Source organism: Myotis daubentonii, chromosome 11 (assembly GCF_963259705.1).
Source record: "Myotis daubentonii chromosome 11, mMyoDau2.1, whole genome shotgun sequence".
NCBI lineage: Eukaryota > Metazoa > Chordata > Mammalia > Chiroptera > Vespertilionidae > Myotis > Myotis daubentonii.
This window is the reverse complement of record NC_081850.1, coordinates 38,758,744-38,781,212: the sequence shown is the minus strand read 5'-3', so window position 1 is coordinate 38,781,212 and position 22,469 is coordinate 38,758,744. Positions and strand designations below refer to the sequence as shown.

The 22,469-nt window shown below is 38.4% G+C and overlaps 1 protein-coding gene across 10 annotated transcripts in view; it reads right to left on the bottom strand.

The window, feature by feature from the left end:
• The window catches only part of SMC5 (structural maintenance of chromosomes 5), a 78,907-nt gene that overhangs the window by 42,433 nt on the left and 14,005 nt on the right, over window positions 1-22,469 (bottom strand). For 7 of the 10 annotated variants that reach the window (XM_059656877.1, XM_059656884.1, XM_059656876.1 and 4 more), the window contains 6 exons: window positions 22,398-22,450; window positions 12,868-13,030; window positions 9,863-9,997; window positions 7,957-8,097; window positions 6,454-6,615; window positions 5,850-5,921 (listed from right to left, as the gene is read on the bottom strand). In XM_059656877.1, coding sequence (XP_059512860.1) covers window positions 5,850-5,921; window positions 6,454-6,615; window positions 7,957-8,097; window positions 9,863-9,997; window positions 12,868-13,030; window positions 22,398-22,450 — 726 coding nt within the window. Of the gene's footprint in view, window positions 1-5,849; window positions 5,922-6,453; window positions 6,616-7,956; window positions 8,098-9,862; window positions 9,998-12,867; window positions 13,031-13,599; window positions 13,680-22,397; window positions 22,451-22,469 lie in introns of those variants that run through there. The other 3 variants (XM_059656882.1, XM_059656878.1, XM_059656883.1) reach the window with 3 other exon arrangements.

Below are 22,469 nucleotides of genomic sequence, written 5' to 3'. Positions count from 1 at the left end.
ACAAGAAGCCATAGAGTTCAGCCAGGGAAGTCCAAGCCATTCAGGAGAATAAATAGGCATATCATAGGAGAGAGGCATAGAATTAAGAATCACCAAACACATGAGGAAGTCCAACTCCATGAAAAACAAGAAATTTAAAATAATCTTGCCCTCTCAGCAAAATGGAGACATCTTAGGTACCAAAAAATCATCCAAGAAACTACGATGACTAATCCCATTATACCCATGTTTATTAGCTCTGGCACAGTAAGTCCAAGATTCCTAGATCACCAATCTTCACTAGGATACCATTTCTATTCTACTATCTTCCATTTCTCTTTTTGTATTAACTAAAATTTGGCTATTCCTGACATGCTTCTCCCTAGAGCCCTCTGAACTGTGACCTTTTCCTTCCATAACCCTTCAGAGTATTTTAGGACTCAGAGGTGAGGAAGGTGTCCTGATTAATCTCCGCTATACTACTTCCTCCATTAACAGCCCCACTTCAGTTCCTTTGAAGACCATGTGACAAGACTTTAACACCATCATCTTTGTTGCTGGGTTATTACCTACCTCCCTCAAAATTCTTCCTTACCCTCTTCACTCAGTGATGACTTTAGTACCAGACTGACTCATTGTCGTCCTCTCCATCATTATGTCTGTCATCATGAGACTTCAACATAATACAGAAAAATAAATCTAACTCTTTGGCCTCTAAGTGTTCCTTGACTTCAACTTCAGCATCTTTTTATATATATAATTGATTTCAGAGAGGAAGGGAGAGATAAACATCTATGATGAGAGAGAACCATTGATTGGCTGCCTCCTGCACGCCCCCTACCGGGGATCAAGCCTGCAAACCCTGGCATATGCCCTTGACCCGAATTGAACTCGGGACGCTTCAGTACGCAGGCCAACACTCTATCCACTGAGCCAAACCAGCTAGGGCAACTTCACCCATCTTTACCTAAAACCCTCCTCCCTCATCCATCTTCTTTTATCATTACACTAGGGGCCTGGTGCACGAAATTCATGCACTGGGTGTGTGTGTGGGGGGGGGCAGTGTCCCTCAGCCCAGCCTGCCCCCTCTCACATATTGGGAGCCCTCAGGCATTGACCCCCATCACCCTCCAATCGCAGGATCAGCCCCTTGCCCAGGCCTGACGCCTCTGACAGAGGTGTCAGGCCTGGGCAGGGGACCCTCATTTCCCCCCATCACTGGTTCTGCCCCCAGCCCAGGCCTGATGCCTCTGGCCCAGGCATCAGGCCTGGGCAGGGGACCCTCAAACCCCTCCGATTGCTGGCTCTTCCCCTTGCCCAGGCCTGATGCCTCGGCCAGAGGCGTAGACCCCCATCACCCTCCGATCGCCTGATCGGCCCCTTGCCCAGGCCTGACGCCTCCGCCAGAGGTGTCAGGCTTGGACAGGGGACCCCCATCTCCCCCCGATCACTGGCTCTGACCCCCGCCCAGGCCTGAGGCCTCTGGCCCAGGAATCATGCCTGGGCAGGGGACCCCCATCTCCCTCTGATCGCTTGCTCCACCCCCCGCCCAAGCCTGACGCCTCTGACCCAGGCTTCAGGCCTGGGCAAGGGGACCGTCATATCCCCCCAATCCCCGGCTCCGCCCCCCGCCCAGGCCTGATGCCTCGGCCAGAGGAGTTGACCCTCATCACCCTCCGATCACCAATCACCGGATCGGCCCCTTGACCAGGCCTGAGGCCTCCGGCAGAGGTGTCAGGCCTGGGCAGGGGACCCCCAGCTCCCCGCGGTTGCAGGCTCTGCCCCTGCCCCTGCAGGATGCCTCTGGCCTAGGCGTCCGGCCCGGGCAGCGGGGACCCGCAGCTGCAGCGGCCCCACGATCGTGGGCTTCGCTTTAGGCCCAGGCAAGGGACCCCTAGCTCCCGGGACTGCCAGCTTCGACCGTGCCCAGCTCCCATCGCTGGCTCCACCCCTACTTCCTGCTATCACTGGCCAGGGCAGAAAAGGCACCTGATTCTCCGATCATGGCTGGGGGGCAGGGCAAAGGCGGCCCCAGGGCCGCCTTTGCCCTGCCCCCCAGCTCTTAGCTCCCCCCTGGGTTTCCGATCACTGTCAGTGCAGGGGGCTTCTTCCTGCTTTCCCTTTCGCCTCCCTGCATTGTGCCTACATATGCAAATTAGCCACCATCTTGTTGGCAGTTAACTGCCAATCTTAGTTGGCAGTTAATTTGCATATAGCCCTGATTAGCCAATGAAAAGGGTATCATCGTACGCCAATTACCATTTTTCTCTTTTATTATATAGGATTCTAGATCATGTAAATCTCCCTAAATCATACTACTTCTGAAAACTCTATATCCATAATCCTACTCTTTGATCACCATTTCCTTTCCTTCCATTTTATTTGCTATAGTATTCCTATTTCAACCATCCTTTGACCCCCATATGGTCCTACAATCCATTGACCTTAGTACCTTTTAAAAAATCCACCACTTCTTTCCTTAACCTGCTGAGGTTCCAGAACCCTCCACTATAACCACTCTCTTGCAAAGACCTATCAACACACCGTTAGTCCTATTATCACACTGGCCAGGAGAAAGCCTAGTTCTTTTTAAACTTAACTATATACCTTCTATCTACTAGTATCTGTATTTAAGCAATTAAACTAATTGGAGAAAATCTCTAAAACTGGCCACACTTTAAATTTATGGCCATAAAACTTAAATACGCACTTCAAACAACCTATTGCATTTCTCTAACAAATGTAGTTGTAATTTGTTACATTCTGAGAAGAATCACATCTTTCCCTCCTTCCTCAATCCTTTATTGCTACAGGCTCTCTATTCACTCAGCTAATGTTCTTGTCTTACATTTCCAATGGTATATTCAAAATCAGAGTTCTCTGATCAGAGTGCTTTTCCCATTTTCATATCTATCACCCTAACTTCCAGCAGTACTCACTCTGCTTTATCTTATATAATGTAAAGAGTTCTCATAGCTACCTAACTAAATCTAACCCTGCAAGGCTACTCCAAGCAGTGTTTCTCAAATTATTTATGAAGAACAATTTATAAAAAAATTTCAAGACATCACAAGCCCACTTTTATTAATTACAATAAATTATTAACAATCATTTTGGTAAACTATCTGGCCTACGATATTCTACTTCTAGAATATTATCAAAGAGAAACAAAAATATATGTTCATAAATAAATGTATATGAAATACTTATGGAAGCTTTATTGATTATATCCCTAAAGCAAAAACAACCTAAATGTCCACCAATGGCAAATGAATAAACAAATTGTGATTTCAAGAAAAATGAAACAAACAAACAAACAAACCAAAAAATACAACATATCAGAATTTGTGGACACAGCTAAACAGCAATGAGGAAAATTTATACTATTAAGTTCATACATAAGATGAAAAGTCTCAATCTGAGCATCTACCTTAAGAGCCTAAAAAATGGAGCAAAATATACCTACTTACACAGAGGAAAGGAAATAATAAAGGTAAGAACAGATATCAATAAAATTGAAAAGAGAAAAATCAATGAAACAAAAGACTGGTTCTTTAAAAAAAAACCCACATTAAATTTAACAAAACTCTAGCAAGATTGACAAAACAAAAAATAATCCTAAAATAAGTTACCAATATCATGAATGGACAGGGGTATCACTGCATCATTACAGACCTTACAGACATCAAAAGGATAACTGGAGAATCTATAAACACATAAACTTAACAACTTAAGACAGAATGGACCAGTTCCTCAAAAAACACTAGCACAACTCATCCAACTTGAAATCGATTATTTGAATAGCCTTAACTATTAGGTTGAATTCATAACTTTAAACTCCACCTCAAAAATATCCAGATCCAGATAGTATCATTTGATAATTTTTCAGAATATTTAAAGGATAATTAACAATTCTACACAATCTCCCTGAAAAAACAGAAGAGGAAGAAACTCATTCACTCTCAGAAACACAGGAATGGAATTTTCTGAACTTGATAAAGAACGCCTATAAAAAATTATAGCTAATATTATAGTTAACTAGAGGCCCCGGTACATGGAATTCGTGCATTCTGGGGGGTGGGGTCCCCCTCAGCCTGCATGTACCCTCTCGCAGTCCGGGAGCCCTGGGGTGTAGGACAGTGGTCGGCAAACTCATTAGTCAACAGAGCCAAATATCAACAGTACAATTATTAAAATTTCTTTTGAGAGCCAAGTTTTTTCAACTTAAACTATATAGGTAGGTACATTGTTATTAACTTAATTAGGGTACTCCTAAGCTGGCCTTTGCTAAAAACATCCTCAATCTGATTGAGGTACGTTCGCTGAGGTTGACCCCTTCCAACTCTCCCATCCACACTTGTCTTGTATACTTGTTTCGTCTATTCTTAAACTGATGACAAAAATACCTGTAGGATTTGCAGCTGGTTGGAAAAATACAGGTAACTTTATGCTTCCAATAGGTACTTTTGTCACCCGCCCACGATTTGCAGACGCGACTAGCACTAACCACTGCACAATGAGACTGCTGACTGGCTCACTCAGCTCGTGCATGAATTGCGCGCCTCCCCTGCGCTGCGTATCTCGCGGCCCGCCTGCGCCGAGTCTCCCATCGCCCGACCCGACCAACACCCCCAACTTCTTTTTTTTAAAAAAAATATATTTTATTGGGTTTTTTTTACAGAGAGGAAGGGAGAGGGATAGAGAGAAACATCGATGAGAGAGAAACATCGATCAGCTGCCTCCTGCACACTCCCTACTGGGTATGTGCCCGCAACTAAGGTACATGCCCTTGACCGGAATCGAACCTGGGATCCCTGAGTCCGCAGGCCAACGCTCTATCCACTGAGCGAAACCGGTCAGGGCACCCCCCATTTCTTCTAACGCCACTTCTTCAAAATAGACTCACCCAGGCCGAAAACCGACATCCAATTAAAAAAATTTGTAACTATGTACAGTAGGAATGTTAACTAGACTTATTGTGTGATAATTTCACAACATATACAAATATCAAATCATTATGTTGTATAGCTAAAACTAATATAATGCTATTTTTTTAAAAAAAAGAGTGAAAGAGAAAGGAACAATAAAAAGCTGACAACTCTAAAAAAAAGAGGAAAAAAAAATCCCAGAGACTCTTAGAACAAGGAAATGTCAAGTATAAAAGATATTGCATAGAACGTAATTACTCCAGCACTACACCCTACCCATACACATACCTTGAGCACATAACACTGGCAGCCAAAGCTTCTGCCATGAAAATCTGAGGTTTATTCTCTAGGGAAATAAACGAAAGAAGCCTTGGAGTTGAAGATAAAGGCACAGAAAAAGGGGTGAGGCTGAATATCTACCCCTAAGACAGATAATTTAAAATTCAGTTGTTGAATGATCCTAGAAAATAGAATCCCACTTACATTTGCGGATCTATTAGCTAAAAACCCCACTTTCTTGCCCAACATTCTAAAATAATTTTGCCATGAAGCCCTACCCATGAAAAAGAATTTGTAATCAGCTTTTTAATGTCCTACTCTTGATATAAACAAAATAAATTCCTTATATTTTATTTTTTGCTATTAAGGTAATTGAATCCAATTTTATCATTACCCTAGTTAAAAAAAAACAAAAAACAAAACTTCAGCCACCCAGCTACAAAGATGATAATGCGTATCTATGATTAGTTTTGAGCAATTTTTCCTAATTATCCTCTGTGCAACGGTTATACTTCAAATTTTAGTTTTCCTCATAGATTATAAGAAATAGAGAATAAGGAAGATGTTAGACAATTCCCAAACAAAAGGTGATCCCAAAATCCAGACCCAAACACAAACTTTAGGGCAAATTAGTATAATAAAAATTTCAATACAAAATCTTACATGTTTATCTTTCCTTTCTATAACATCTTGCTTTTGTTTGCATTTTTGAGATGTCTCCTTAATATCTGTTGCCTGTAAGATTGAACCAGAAGGGGAGATATTTTAAAAACTCAAGCAAAATGAATTATGTGCTTCAGCCATCCAAATATTAAGTTATGTAAGTTAACCCACAATGCTTTTCCATGATTTCTTTCAAACCAAATACATCATCACCCCAAAAAATACGTTATCTGCAAATCTATAGGAGGTTATTACTATTGATATTAAAAACAACTGTAGCAATATGCAGACATGTTTTTTTAGTCTCTTTACATTTATTTTCTCATGTTCTTTCATCTGATGCTAAAAACAATCCTATAGGATAGCAGAGTCCATAGTTTAAACCATTCTGATAGGAATATTACTTGAATCCTCCTATAATTAATCACATTTTGTTTCCTCTTTTTATATCTTGATATAAAGTAGCAACCTTCCAACAGTGATGATTAGAACGTTGCAAGCCCTATGATGGTACAATTTCTAGTTAAACTTAAGGAACCAACACCACATGTCTTGCAAAATATTTTTTTGTATGTGCAAGTCCAAAATTGAGCCAGGAAAGTACCTTCGCTTTGATTTGAGCCTCCAAATTGTGACGTTGCATTTCTATTTCTTCAATTCGACGTGTTATAGGAATCTGCCCATCTTTAAGTTTTCTTACTTCGTCCTTTACTCGGTCACGAGCTAGTTTTACTTCTTCGTATTCCTGACGAACATTTTCATATTCCTTGCAATTATTAAAAACAAAACAAAACAGAAGTTAATGTACTACTAGCTTAAACTAACACATATACTAACATCAAGGTAGAAGCAGAAACTAAATCTATGAAAAGACTGTTTTGATATCCATTTGACAGGTTTATTAATATAACATTTGCCCTCTGAAACAACTTCAGAAATGGTGACTACAAACATAATGATTTACTAAGAGTCTTGAAACTCATTGAGCATTTATCTCCATCAGTAGTTTGGACTCTGATATCCATCTCTTCCTGTTTCTGATATCCTAATGGCTAGTAAAAACGAGGTTCTCTAGTCTCTCAATAGAGAAGGGATCCAGGAATGTACAAAGAAGCAAAAGAAACTCAGTTATGAAAAAAGTGCAAGACAAAAGAAAAATGAGTAAAAAAAATAAAAGAAAAAGAAACATGCAGGTGAAAATGATGCTTGTCATGTCACAGGAATTAATAAAAATAAATGGAGCACTACAATGAAGTTAAAAAGAGAAAAGAACGTAAGTAAACGTTAGAGTAAAGCAAAAAAAAAAAAAGACTGATGCCAATATTAGAAAATAAAAGAGAAACTGAAGACTTCGTAAAGCAAAGATAAAGTGCAAAAGTACTAATAGATATAGAAAAATGTAATAAAAATTTGCAGAAGGATGAAAAGTTTAATAATGGAATTATTAGACAGGGTAGGGTGAAGTAACAGCAGGGGGAGAGAGGGACAAAAATAGAGGCACATATTTTTCCAATCTAGTAACAATTATTTCCATTCTAACCCTGGAACAAACATAAAACTTTCTTATTCCTTTTCACCCACTGTAAAGGAATGCATGAGGGAATTGAATCTTTAGCTCAAACTGCAGTCATAAATAATAAAATATACATCTCACAGTGATTAGAAACAGTAGCCTCAGTAAATTTATGAGGCTTGTGAGTCGAAGACTACAGCTTATGTCCTTCAGCTATGTGTCTACAGCTGAATTTGATATTAATAGCACACTCCAAGTAAATTTTTAGTGACCGAAGGCCACTCAAGAACTTAATTTTTACGTGTGTAAACATTTTTATGTCATTACCATTTTATAAAATAAAACTATCTGTTAAGGACAAAATTTTGGAAGAAATCCCAGATTTTTTCTGAGTCCTTAGACCTAGAAAACTGTTACTTGTTACTATTTTAATAACATAGCACACAGCTATATAACACAGAGACAGATACATTTTATTATTATATTATAAAGCAAAAATGAACAAAAGCACCTAATTGGAATTTTAGTCCTCCTGTCTAACTTTTCTTCTACTTCAAGAATCACTATTTTTGCCTCTAATAACTAAGAACTTACCACCCATGGCCTTTTAGCTTCAAGCATCTCAATCAAATCTAAATGTCGTTTACGTTCATAGAACCTCTCCACATCTTGTTTATATCTTTCATTCCTCTGAACCATTTTCTCTAGATATTCCGTTTTCTCTTTGCATGAGGTCTACAAGAAATATTTGTTTAAACTATTAGTTTAACTGGGAAAAGACAACAGGTCAAGTTTTTTAATAATAAAAAAATGTATAATATTAACAAAATTTTACAGTAAAGAATTCCACAGATGTTCTAAAAACTATGTAAAACAGCCCTAGCCAGTTTTGCTCAGTGGCAGCCTGCAGACCAGAGTCCCAGGTTCTATTCTGGTCAGAGGCACGTACCTGGTTGCAGGCTCCTCTCTAGCCCGGGGTTTGTGGGGTATGTGCAGGAGGCAACCAATCGATGTGTCTCTCTCACATCAATGTTTCTGTCTTTCCCTCTCTCTTCCACTCTCACTAAAAATCAATGAAAAAAAATATCCTTGGGTGAGGATTACCAAACAAAACAACAACAAAAACCAAAAAACTATGGAAAACATGCACATGTAAGCTCTGGTCTAGGCACTATAATTTATTAGTCATGTGACTCCGAGGAAGCCCTGCCACCTCACTGAGCCTGGACTCTTCTCGCTTAAAGACAAGAAAGTTAACTGCCTCATTCATGTCAAGGGTAGAAGCAGTTCACTTGCTTTGGGTAAAAGCTCATAAACTGTAATGTGATATACAAATAAAAATATTAATGTTATGAACACCCATAACTTAAGGACTTAGAAATGAGAAGAAAAGCTACTGCAAAATAATAAATACAAAGATGTACTTAGAATTTAGTATAAAATACGCTTTTTTCCTTTCACATAACAGTAGGTAATTTCAGGGAGTGTTTCAGATGGGAATATTAGATTGTTTGATGTGGAGATGGTTAAAAGATATCTGAAGGTAAAATAATAATTACAAATCCTTTGGTCATTCACTCTGAATAAGTGTAATAATAAAAATAATACTAAATTACAACAAAAACATATTATAAAGTATAGACAGTTACAGTACAAGAAAAAGCATTTATGAGGTATCTTATTAAACTTACAGAATTATTTGTTTCTGAGCCCTAAGAAATGATTCATTAAATAAAACACCTTTACAAACAATATGCAAAAAGAGACATTTTAATTGTTTTATTAAAGGTGAAAAAAATCAACACTTCTACTAAATGTATAGTTTTCTTACAAAGTCTATCCTCATACAACTGAAATATCAGAACTGGTTGAATAGAGACACTATATTAAAAACTGTATGGTATTTGCTGCACTATCCAAAGCCTTACATAATGCCTGGCACATAGTAGGTTTTTAATAAATATTAAATGAGTAAGAGAATAATACTGAAACTTCTGAGAGACAAAAATACTTTGTAATACTATTATTAGTTCCTTAGAAATTCAATAACGTATATTTGATGAAATGATAGTCAAAAATTTCAAACTACATTTATCAAATCTATTCTCACTGTAAAAAAAATATGTTTTATTGATTTTTTACAGAGAGGAAGGGAGAGGGATAGAGAGTTAGAAACATTGATGAGAGAGAAACATCGATCCGCTGCCTCCTGCACACCCCCAACTGGGGATGTGCCTGCAACCAAGGTACATGCCCTTGACCGGAATCGAACCTGGGACCTTTCAGTCCGCAGGCCGACGCTCTATCCACTGAGCCAAACCGGTTAGGGCATATTCTCACTTTTTGTCACTTAATTTAATTAATGTTAGCAATACAATCCTGCATGAAAAAAAATCACAAATATATGAATTTACTCAATGGTTCAGCACTCACTTTCCCACATTTTGAGACATAGAAATCAAAGAGGGGCAATTAAAATGAGTTGTCCATTTATAAATACCTCTAGTTGTTTTTCTTTCTCCCTGAAGTTTTTGAGTTCACAGTGATATCTATGCATTTCTGGAGGACCAATTGACTTCTCAGTAGCTTCAAGTAGTTCAATTTTACTGAGTTTTGCAAATTCTCCAACTTTATCCTAGAGCACAAAACTTAAATATCAGCAACTATTATTTATAAATATCTCCAAAATATTTTTCACTAAATGATCACATTTGTCAAGATGAAATAAAAGAAAAAATATTTATTTTTGAGATGCGATCTTAATATAAACTGTGTCCTTTCATATATTATTCTTTAAAATAATAGAAATAAACTTAGGGTATAAACTATCATCTTTTTGAGAACCTTTAAAAAATTTCTGTGAACACCTTCTTATACTCTATACAAGAATAAACCCAAAATGGATTAAAGATTTAAATGTTGAACTCAAAACCATAAAAATCCTAGAAGAAAATATAGGCAGTAAAATCTTGGACATTTCTTGTAGCAACATTTTTTTGATATATCTCCTCTGGCAAGGGAAACAAAAGAAAAACAAATGGAACTAAATCAAACTAAAAAGTTTTGCACAGCAAAAGAAACCATCAACAAATGAAAAGATAAGCCACTGAATGGAAGAACATATTCAATGATAACATATGATAAGGGCTTAATATCCAAAATTTATAAGGAACTTATAAAACTCAACCAAAAAAACAAAAACAAAAAAACAATCCAAGTAAAAATGAGCAAAGGACCTGAATAGACATTTCTCCAAAGAGGACATACAGAAGGCCAATAGACATATGAAAAGATGCTCAATATCACTAATAATCAGAGAAATGAAAATTAAAACTACACTGATATATCACCTCACACCTATCAGAATGGCTTTCATCAATAAATCAACAAACAACAATTGTTGGCGAGGATGTGGAGAAAAGGGAACCTTCTTGCATTGCTGAGAATGCAGCTTGGTGCAGGCACTGTGGAAAGCAGTATGGAGCTACCACAAAAAATTAAAAATCAAACTGCCTTTTTGACCCAGCTACTCCACTTCTGGGAATATACCCGAAGAAACCTGAAACACTAATTTGAATGAATATATGCACACTTAGTTCATTGCAGCGTTATTTATAACAGCCAAGATTTGGAAGCAGCCCAAGTGGCCATCAGTAGATTAGTGGATAAAAAAATTTGTGGTACATTTACACAATGGAATATTACTTGGCCATAAAAAAGAAGGAATTCTGACCTTCTGCAACAAGATGACTGGACCTAGAGATTATTATGCTAAGTGAAATAAACCTGAGAAAGACAAGTACCATATGATTTCACTTATATGTGGAATCTAATAAATTAACCAACAAAATAGAAATAGACTCATAGACACATAGACAGACAGCTATCAGAGGGGGAGGGAGTTGGGAGGCTGGCAAAAAAAGGTGAAGAGATTAAGAAACAAATAAAAAACACAAACTCATAGACACAGGCAACAGTATGGTGATTACCAGAGGGAAAGGGGTGGGGGAGGAGGTAAAAGAGGGGAAAGGAGGGAGAAAAATGGTGATGGAAGGAGACTTGACTTGGGTTTGTGAACACACAATATACAGATGATGTATTATAGAATTGTACCCCTTGAAACCTATACTATTTTATTAACCAATGTCACCCCAATAAACTAAATAAAAATTTAAAAATTCTATGTCAATATCTTGTTTCAAAAGTTTATATACATACAATAAACAGTTTGGGATAAGAGAAAATAGTCAATATGATCATCTACCACACATTAATTGGAATGTTAGAAGTTAAAAAAAGAGGCAATTTTAAACATCCACTTTTGGAAATCATCTGACATCAGCTGATAAATGCTTTCAAATTTTAATTTTTACTTGATATAAACATATAAACAAATCATCACTGTTTTTAAAGAAAAAAAATGAACTATAATTTTTTATAGTTACTATTACCAGGCAGCAGTCAAAGATAAAGTTAAAAGGCATCTCACTTTAACATTTAATATGCATTAGCAAGAAGTTTTATTTTTACTAAAAAAAAAAAACCCCAAAATACATAAAAGTGTTACAAGGCATGCCTAAAAATTTAATTAAGTTGTTTATTAACAAAAATTAACAAATGGAAGCCCACAGTAATTCAAGCTACTCTTTGTACTTGAAAATAATACAACTTTATTTCCTGTACAATACTCCATAACTTACACTATTTATTAATTGAAATTTTCCAAATTACTAGAAATTAATAAGATTATACCTTAAAACAGTGATTTTCAATCAGTGTGCCCCACTGGTGTACTGCAAGAATTTTTAAACATGTAATACCTGACTATTTAAGTCAGGGGCACTTACCTCTTTCCCCCTAGATCAGCGGTTCTCAACCTGTGGGTCGCGACCCCTTTGGGGGGGGGGGGTCTAAGACCATCGGAAAACACATATATAATTACATATTGTTTTTGTGATTAATCACTATGCTTTAATTATGTTCAATTTGTAACAATGAAAATACATCCTGCATATCAGATACTTACATTATGATTCATAACAGTAGCAAAATTACAGTTATGAAGTAGCAACAAAAATAATTTTATGGTTGGGGGTCACCACAACATGAGGAATTATATTAAAGGGTTGCGGCATTAGGAAGGTTGAGAACCACTGCCCTAGATTGTCAAAAAAATGACAATAGCCAACACAATAGCTGTATGGTGTGAATGAGTCAAAATTTTATCTATTTTTGTTGTTAGATTGGCAAAAAATATATTTTTTGGTGTGCTGCAGAATTTTAGTAAAGTTTATGTGTGCCTTGAGATGAAAAAGGTTGGAAATCGCTGCTGTAAGAGACAAGATGCTACCTTTCTTACAAAGAATTATTAGCATAAGACTGCTATGCTCAGTTTAAATAGTACTCTTTACAATATCCCTGGAAAAGTATTTACATTCTTATACAGCATAAAAAGGAAACATTATATACAAAGCTTTCCCATCTTTACATTTAATTTTCCCATACCTGAGGTAGAAACTGGCAAAGATTGCCCACTTGAATATTTAAGGCTGCAACTTGCTCTTCTACTACTTTCTGGGTTGTCGATTTTTTGTTGATAAACCAAAAGGACTGATTTTTTGCCACATCAATCTCACGAGTAATTACAAGATTTCCAGAACTCCTGAATCTAATTAAAAAAATAATTTTAAAATATTTATATTCAAAATACATGCATTATTTCAGAAATAAAATTTCCAAAATACTCCTGCACCAAAGGTTGCCGAACACGGTTATTATAATAATTTTTATTTCTTTTGATATTTTGGCCCATCTAGAGAAGAAAACTCTGACATTCTATTAGTATTAACACATGATTTAGTACTCTTTTCAACATTCAACATTATTTAAACTTAAAATAAAATTGAAATAAATTCCAATACTAATTCCCAAACACTGCCAGAGGATTCACATATCTGAAGTTATTTATTCTTTAATCATTATGCTATTCTCCAATTAGATGTATTGATTGCAATTCAAAATGGGTTGGTATATAAAAGCATGTAACAACCTTGAAAGTCCCTCTACGTGGGAAATGTATGAATGAAACCAATTCTTGCATACGCATTTCCAAACATCAAAACTAGCCTGTCCATGGCTTCTCCTCATTATGTACGCCACTATGAATTCAGAGGGGACTATATCACATGGATATACAGGGACATTAAATGACAAAGAACCTGAAAGAAGGGTATTTACTTATTTCTTGCTTTTAGGAGTACTACTGCACCACACTTCCCATCTATTCATTCATCTTCTTCACTGGGAACCAGCAGCATGTGGTAGAAAGATAAATTATTGGTATCCAATAGCTATATGACAATTTATAAATGTTTTATATACAAATTATACTATAATCAAAACTCAAATAGTAAGATTTTAGGACTTAAAAAAATGTTGTTTTAAACTTTCACTTCCAGCAGAATGAATAATAAAGTAGAGTTTTTAAAATCATCTTGCTACAAACACAACAAAAATTGATAGATAAAATACTAAAATATCTTCATAAATGCACTTACGAGTTAACATGAAAGAAATGAATTCTGGTCAAAATCCCAAGTAGGAACACAGGAGTGAAAAAAATGAAGTGGATTTTCACCCTAAGGGCATTTGGCAAAAGAGTAAACTTGCACATTCATTTTCATGATCTTATAGGGAAGGGGTGTTGCAGTTACAGCCCAGAGCTTTTACAAAGGTAGACAGTCTAATAAAAACCATTCCCCAAAGGCTATATAGCCTCGGTGTAAGCGCAAACTGGAAATACTCCTTCACTACCACAGGGGCAGTAAGGTAAATTGCCTGTCTTAAACTATGGCTTGAACTGTGAAACAAGCAAAAAAACTTCCCTCAGAAGTTACTAACAAGTCAGTTTCAAACAGAGATGCATCTTGAAGTTAAATGACATACCTACGGAGGTTAAAAAACCCTCAATCTGAAAATTCTATATATTGTGACCATGGATTGAAAGTGTCCAATGGTCTGTGACAAAAGTTAATAAAAATTCCCTCTGTAGGAATCTACCTGTATTCTCAAAGAATTAACAGATAAAGTTCAAAGATAAAGGAGCATCTCACTGGTTCACTGGAAACACACACACACACACACACACACACAGACCCCAGAGCATCAACAGTAAGAACTAGCAGAAATAGTAGAAAGTAGAATCATATTGGAATTAATGAACTCCAAAATAAAATACATAGGTTTACTGTATTTTTTTAAAATATATTTTATTGATTTTTTACAGAGAGGAAGGGAGAGGGATATAGAGTTAGAAACATCAATGAGAGAGAAACATCGATCAGCTGCCTCCTGCACACCCCCTACTGGGGATGTGCCTGCAACCAAGGTACATGCCCTTGACTGGAATCGAACCCAGGACCTTTTAGTCCGCAGGCCGACGCTCTATCCACTGAGCCAAACCGATTTCGGCCATAAAATTATTTTTGTTGCTACTTCATAACTGTAATTTTGCTACTGTTATGAATCGTAATGTAAATATCTGATATGCAGGATGTATTTTCATTGTTACAAATTGAACATAATTAAAGCATAGTGATTAATCACAAAAACAATATGTAATTATATATATGTTTTCCGATGGTCTTAGGCGACCCCTGTGAAAGGGTCGTTCGACCCCCAGGTTGAGAACCACTGCATTAGAGGTAATCAACAGCAGATTAGATGAAGCAGAGGACTGAATCAGGGATCTGAAAGATAAGGTAGCAGAAAACACCAAACCAGAACAGCAGAAAGATAAAAGAATTTTTAAAAATAAGGACAGTTTAAAGGACCTCTAGGACAACATTAAATGTTACAGCAGTTGCATCAAAGGAGAACCAAAAGGAGATAAGGGAGAGAGAGTGAGCGAGCAAGGGATTGAGAACCTATTTGAACAAATAATGAGAAGGAAATGAAATTGAATTAAGGAAAGTGAAAAACTTCCCTAACCTGACATAGGAAACAGACTTACAAGTCCAGGAAGCACAGAATCCCAAACAAGATGAACTCAAAGAAGTCCACACCAAGACACATCACAATTAAAATCCCCCAAATTGAAGACAGAGAGAATCGTAAAACTATCAAGAGAAAAGCAATTAGCTACATATAAGGGAGCTCACATAAGACTATCAGCTGCAAAAACCTACAACAAAGATTACTCAGCAAAGATATCATTGGAATTGAAGGAGAGAAAAGAGATTCCCAGATAAGAAAAAGAGAAAAGGAGTTAATTACCATTAAACCAGTAGTACAGAAAATGTTGAAGGGACTTCTTTAAGCAGGAAAGATAAAAATATGATTAAAAAATGTAAGAAAAAATCGTTGAAAAAGTTAAATACATAGTAAAGGCAGTAGATCAACCAACTATAAACCTATGACAAAGGTTAAAAGGCAAAAGTAGAAAGATCATGTGTAATTACAACAAGTTAACAGATACACAAACACACGAAAGAGGTAAAAAATACTGATGAAAACATAAATCTGGACAGAATAAAAAATTTTAGTAATTTTAGAATATGTTCAAAATTAAGCTACCATCAACTTAAAAACATCCAAATGGCAATAACCACATACCTATCAACAATTACTTCAAATGTAAATGGACTAAATGCTCCAATTAAAAGACACAGGGTTGCTGAACAGATTAAGAAAACCAAACAAATAAAAAAACAAGACCTGTACATGTTTCCTTAATAAGACACACTTCAGATTGAAAGACACACATAGACTAAAAGTAAAGGGAGGTAAAAAAGATGTTTTGTGCAAGTGTAAATGAAAAATAGGCTGGGGTAGCAATACTTGTATCAGACAAAACAAACTTTAAAACAAGGCCTGTAAAAGACAAAGAAGGGCATTTCATAATGATAAAGGGATCAATCCAAGAAAAGGTTATAACTCTAGTAAACATCCATGCTCCTAATGTAGGAGCGCCTAAATATATAAAACAAATACTGACAGACATAGAAGGAGAGATCAACAGCTATACAATCATAGTAGGGGACTTTAACACCCCACTGACACCCAAGGACAGATTATCCAGACTTCTGTCTGGACCAAAAAGTAAACAGCAGCCTTCAATGACACACTAGATCAGATGGATTTAATTGATATTTTTATGACATTTCACTCACAAGCAGAATATACATTCTATTCAAGTGCACATGGAAAAATTTTCAGGACAGACCACGTTAGGCCTAAAATCAAGTTTCAATAAATTTAAACGTAAAATCACATCAAGTGTCTTTTCTGATCACATAGTATGAAACTAGAAATCAATCAATAGAAGAAAACTAGCCCTAACTGGTTCGGCTCAGTGGATAGAGCACCAGCCTGCAGACTGAAGGGTCCCAGGTTCGATTCTGGTCAGGGCATATGCCTGGGTTGTGGGCTTGATCCCCACTAGGGGATGTGCAGGAGGCAGCTAATCAATTATTCTCTCTCATTATTGATGTTTCTATCTCTCTTTCCCTCTCCCTTCCTCCCTGACATCAATAACGATATATTTAAAAAAAAAAAAAAAAAAGAAAACTAAAAAACACACAAATACGTGGAGGCTAAATAATGTGCTACTAAACAATGAATGGGGATAACACAGAGATCAAAGAAGAAATCAAAAGATGCCTTGAGGCAAATGAAAATGAAAATATGTATAGGACAGAGCTAAAGCAGTTCTAAGAGAGAAATTTATAGCAATATAGCCTACCTCAAGAAAGCAAATACATCTCAAATAAACAATCTAATCTTATACCTAAAGGAACTAGAAAAACAACAAAGCCCAATGTGAATAGAAGGAAGGAAATAATAAAGATCAGAGTGGAAATAAATAAAATAGTCTAAAAAAAAACAATACAAAAGATTGATGAGCTTACTGGTTCTTTGAAAAGATAAACAAAGTGAACAACCTAAAATAAATTAAATTTCTAGAAACATACAATCTTCCAAAGCTGAATCAGAAAGAAACAGAAAACCTGAACACACTGATAACTACTTATGAAATTGAATCAGTAATAAAAATAACTCACAACAAACAAAAGCTCTGAACCAGATGGCTTCACAGGTGAATCTGACCAAACATTCAAAGAATGAGTATCTATCTATCCTTCTCAAACTATTCCAAAAAATCGAAGCGGAGAGAAGGCTGCAAACTCATTTTACAGGCTAACATTACCATGATACCAAGACCAGACAAAGACACTACAAAAAAGGGAAAATTACAGGCCAATATCCCTAATGAACAAAGACGTAAAAATCCTCATCAAAGTTATTAGCAAACCAAATTCAGCAATACATTAAAAAGATCACACACCATGATCAAGTAAAATTTATTCCCTGGATACAAGGTCGGTTCAATATCCACAAATCAATTATAATGTGATAAACCACATAAACAAAATGAAGAATAAATATAATTTGACAAAATCCAACATACATTTATGACAAAAACTCCCAGCAAACTGGAAATAGAGGGAACATACCTTAACATAATAAAGGCCATATCTGACAAGTACACAACTAACATCAGAAGTCAACCCGGTTGACACCTTGATCTTGGACTCTAACCTCCAGAATTGTGAGAAAATAAATTTCTGTTGTTTGAGCCATTCTGTGGTCCTATGGCAGCCTTAGCCAACTAATTCACTGGATGAATTTTGAATGTGTTGCAGTCCAACCACAAGACCTGGCACAAAGCTTGTGTATGGGTACAACTGTGAATAAATCCATGGCCCAGATACCATGCTCTGAATGTCTTGGTCATTTGGAGGTGTCCCCTGTGAGCTGACCTCCACCCTCCCTCATGAGTCTCTTCTCCAGCTCTTCCTGCTACAATATCACTTATCCTTATGAATCTTAGGGATGGGAGTTCCTCTAAGTGGCATGAAGGTGGTGGCCAGGACATGAACAACACACCAGGAGGACCTAGTCATGGAACAACTGCAAGACCTGTGCAACAGGCAGGAGGGGGGTTTCATGAAGGCAGATTTCTCAGATGTTGTCTTGATGATATCACCAAGCCACAGGGAAGCCATGTAGGATCCAGCTCAGTGTGTGAAAAAATCCTGACCTAGAGGATTCTTGGGTGAAGAAAAACATTTTAGCCTTTTTAAAGTACCTTTGGTTACCTCAAACTGGCCCAGATTTTAAAGCTTGACATCCTGGGACCACTCCTTTTTTTTTTTTTGTAGGGCTGCCTGAGTTTGTGTTCACATAGTTTCTGAGGTTGACTATCAGGAAGCAGGAGCTATGAGGGAGGCTGAGTGAGGGGACAAGGACTTTGACTAGGGATGGGTTTTTTCCTGGCCATTAAGGTGGCCATCACTCATCGTGGGGAAGATGAGTTAGAAGTGCCAGGCCCAGAAGGGCTCAAAGTATGTCCAAAGCTCCCATATCCACAGTGGGATACCTCTGAAGGCTTAAGTACCCAATTTCTCTGGCTTAAGTCAGACATGCCTGGTTGTGACTCTTGCTTTGCTACTCACTGGTTGAGAGGGCTAGAGCAAGTTACTTCAAATCTCTGAGTGACAACTTCCTCATTTATAAAATGGAGATAATGATACTAATTTCACAGTGTGGCTGCATGGATTAAGTGAAAAAAATACTCAAAGCATTTGACACATTAAAAAGGTCTTAAAAATAACAGCTGCTAAAACAAGCAAACAAACACAAACAAAGAAAAATAACAGCTGCTATTATTTCATACATCTTGGTTCTACTCAAAGCAATGCAAGAGTTTCTTTCCAAAAAGCACAAAATGTATGTTTTCATTGTTAATACTTGATCAAACTTTGATGATGTGTCTCTGAATAAAACAGCATGGTGGGGGGGGGGTCTAATGATTATTTACTATTTATATTATTCTTATAGAATTGCAAACAGAATCGTGATATCTGGGAATCTCTGACTCGCTCAAGGAAATTGAGTCACACGAGAGTTAAGGCAGGGGGCAATGTTTCATGTTTAAAATGGATGAAACTGTGCTTTCTTATTTCTCTGCCTTGTTAATGTTTAGATAGATGACACCAGATGAGGCAACCATTGAAGGTCCAGGGCACTGCAGTGACCTCTCAATGAGCCTTGTTGATACCCAGGATGTTAGTGCGGAAAGGAATCCATGCTCCCTACTTGTGGAAAATCAAGAGGCACAGGAAGTAAAGGCAGTCAGCCAAAGCCATGCAGCCAGCACCAAGGTACAGAGATACCTCCAAGACATTACCATTTCTTGGTGTGCGAAAAAATGAAACATAACAACAAAAACCAGCCTTGCTGGCAGCCAGACTATGATGTATTCCACTGAACACAGACAATGCCCATGGAATAGAAACAGTGTGCTACAAGGACCCTCCACATCCATCCACGTTTCAACAAGAAAGAGAGGAAGCCACTCTGAAGCCAAAAATGAGACTAAACATTTCCCTTTCCAACTCACGGGGGTGCTGCTCCCATATTAATGCTGGCTCTAGACCTACTTTCATCTTCCTGCCTGCTAGATCATTATGGATAAAACTAACCAATAATCTACACTAATAAAAGAGAAAAATGGTAATTGGCGTACGACGATACCCTTTTCATTGGCTAATCAGGGCTATATGCAAATTAACTGCCAACAAGATGGCGATTAATTTGCATATGTAGGCACAATGCAGGGAGGCTAAAGGGAAAGCAGGAAGAAGCCCCTTGCCACTGACAGTGATCGGAAACCCAGGGGGGAGCCAAGAGCTGGGGGGCAGGGCAAAAGCGGCCCTGGGGCCACCTTTGCCCTGCCCCCCAGCCATGATCGGAGAATCAGGCGCCTTTTCCGCCCTGGCCACTGATAGCAGGAAGTAGGGGAGGAGCCAGCGATGGGAGCTGGACATGGTCGAAGCTGGCAGTCCCAGGAGCTAGGGGTCCCTTGCCTGGGCCTAAAGCGGAGCCCACGATCGCGGGGCCGCTGCAGCTACGGGTCCCCGCTGCCCGGGCTGGACGCCTCAGCCAGAGGCGTTAGACCTGGGCAGGGGCGGAGCCTGCAACTGCGGGGAGCTGGGGGTCCCCTGCCCAGGCCTGACACCTCTGCCGGAGGCCTGAGGCCTGGGCAAGGGGCCGATCCGGTGATTGGTGATTGGAGGGTGATGAGGGTCAACTCCTCTGGCCGAGGCATCAGGCCTGGGCGGGGTGCTGAGCAGGGGATTGGGGGGATATGATGGTCCCCTTGCCCAGGCCTGAAGCCTGGGTCAGAGGTGTGAGGCTTGGGCGGGGGGTGGAGCAAGCGATCAGAGGGAGATGGGGGTCCCCTGCCCAGGCATGATTCCTGGGCCAGAGGCCTCAGGCCTGGGCGGGGGCCAGAGCCAGTGATCGGGGGGAGATGGGGGTCCCCTGTCCAAGCCTGACACCTCTGGCGGAGGCGTCAGGCCTGGGCAAGGGGCCGATCAGGTGATCAGAGGGTGATGGGGGTCTACGCCTCTGGCTGAGGCATCAGGCCTGGGCAAGGGGAAGAGCCAGCAATCGGAGGGGTCTGGGGGTCCCCTGCCCAGGCCTGATGCCTGGGCCAGAGGCATCAGGCCTAGGCTGGGGGCAGAACCAGTGATGGGGGGAAATGAGGGTCCCCTGCCCAGGCCTGACACCTCTGTCAGAGGCGTCAGGCCTGGGCAAGGGGCCGATCCTGCGATTGGAGGGTGATGGGGGTCAACGCCTGAGGGCTCCCAGTATGTGAGAGGGGGCAGGCTGGGCTGAGGGACACTCCCCCCCACCCCCACACACACCCAGTGCACGAATTTCGTGCACCGGGCCCCTAGTGAATTAATAATAATTAACTATCAAATTATGGACACCTGATCATCCAATTGCCCATCCCCTCCTTTCAACAGACTGCAATCCAGTACGGCCCCCGCTTCCCAAACCCTTTCTTAGTCTCACCAGCATAAGCCCAGATCTTCTAAGAAGCCCCTCTCAATTCCTCATACTGGGATGCCCTGGGTTTCTCTGGAGTGTTTCCTCCCTCGCTGCAGTGAGCCAAATAAACCTAACTTAAATTTTTAAAAAAAGTATTTGGGCGATGGAAATAAATACTGAGAGGAAAATTTTAACCTTAACAAAAGACTGAAAATTAGTACAATAGATAAACAAAAGACTGAAAATTAGTACAATAAATATCCATTTCAAGAAATCAGAAAAAGAGCAAAGAAACCAAAGGTTTAAAGAAAAATTAGTAAAGATAATAGTAGAAATTAATGAAATAGAAAATTAAATAAGACAGGAAAAAATTGGCCCAGCTGGCATGGCTCCGTGATTGAGGATCAACCTTTGAACCAGGAGATCACAGTTTTGATTCTCAGTCAGGGCACATGCCTGGATTGAGGGGTATGCAGGAAGCAGCTGATCAATGATTCTCTCATTATTGATGTTTTTCTCTCTCTCCCTCTCCCTTCCTCTCTCTGAAATAAAAAAAAGAAAAAAGAAATGGCTGTCAAGTGTGGTAAACTGATAACATCTAAGCTCGAGGAAAAAGAATACTATAATGAATTATTGATCTCTGTCATGAAGAAGGATGTGGAAAATGGAGACTGAGGTGCCAAGTACTTGCCATGCATGATATTCACCAAATTATTAACAGCGATTATTTCTAGAAGTAAAATTATATCAAGAAGGCCTACGTTTTCAACTTTATACACTTTTAGATTTGCATTTAACAAGCATTACTTTCAAAATCAGCATGCACACAGACATCTTAAATTTGTAAAAAATACTGCAACTTCATATTGAATGTTTAACAATGATATATTTCTATTTCATTATCTCCCATAAACTTACAATTTCCTTAATAATTTTTCCAAAAGAAAATTCTTATAATTTAGGTTTTAAAGATGCATTAAAAACCTTAGCTGGATTAAGTATTCTTGAAATATTTCCAATATTTATGTCATAATATTATGTTATTATTCTTTTCTAAAGTCATCAGGAGAGAATGAACATGAAATAAAAAATTATAGGAAAAAAAAGTGATTTTTAGCACTTTTAACACTTACAATTCAATTTCAACCATGCCTTTGGAACATCCTCTCTTCACAAAAAAGCCAACCTAAGAAATAAAAAAAAAA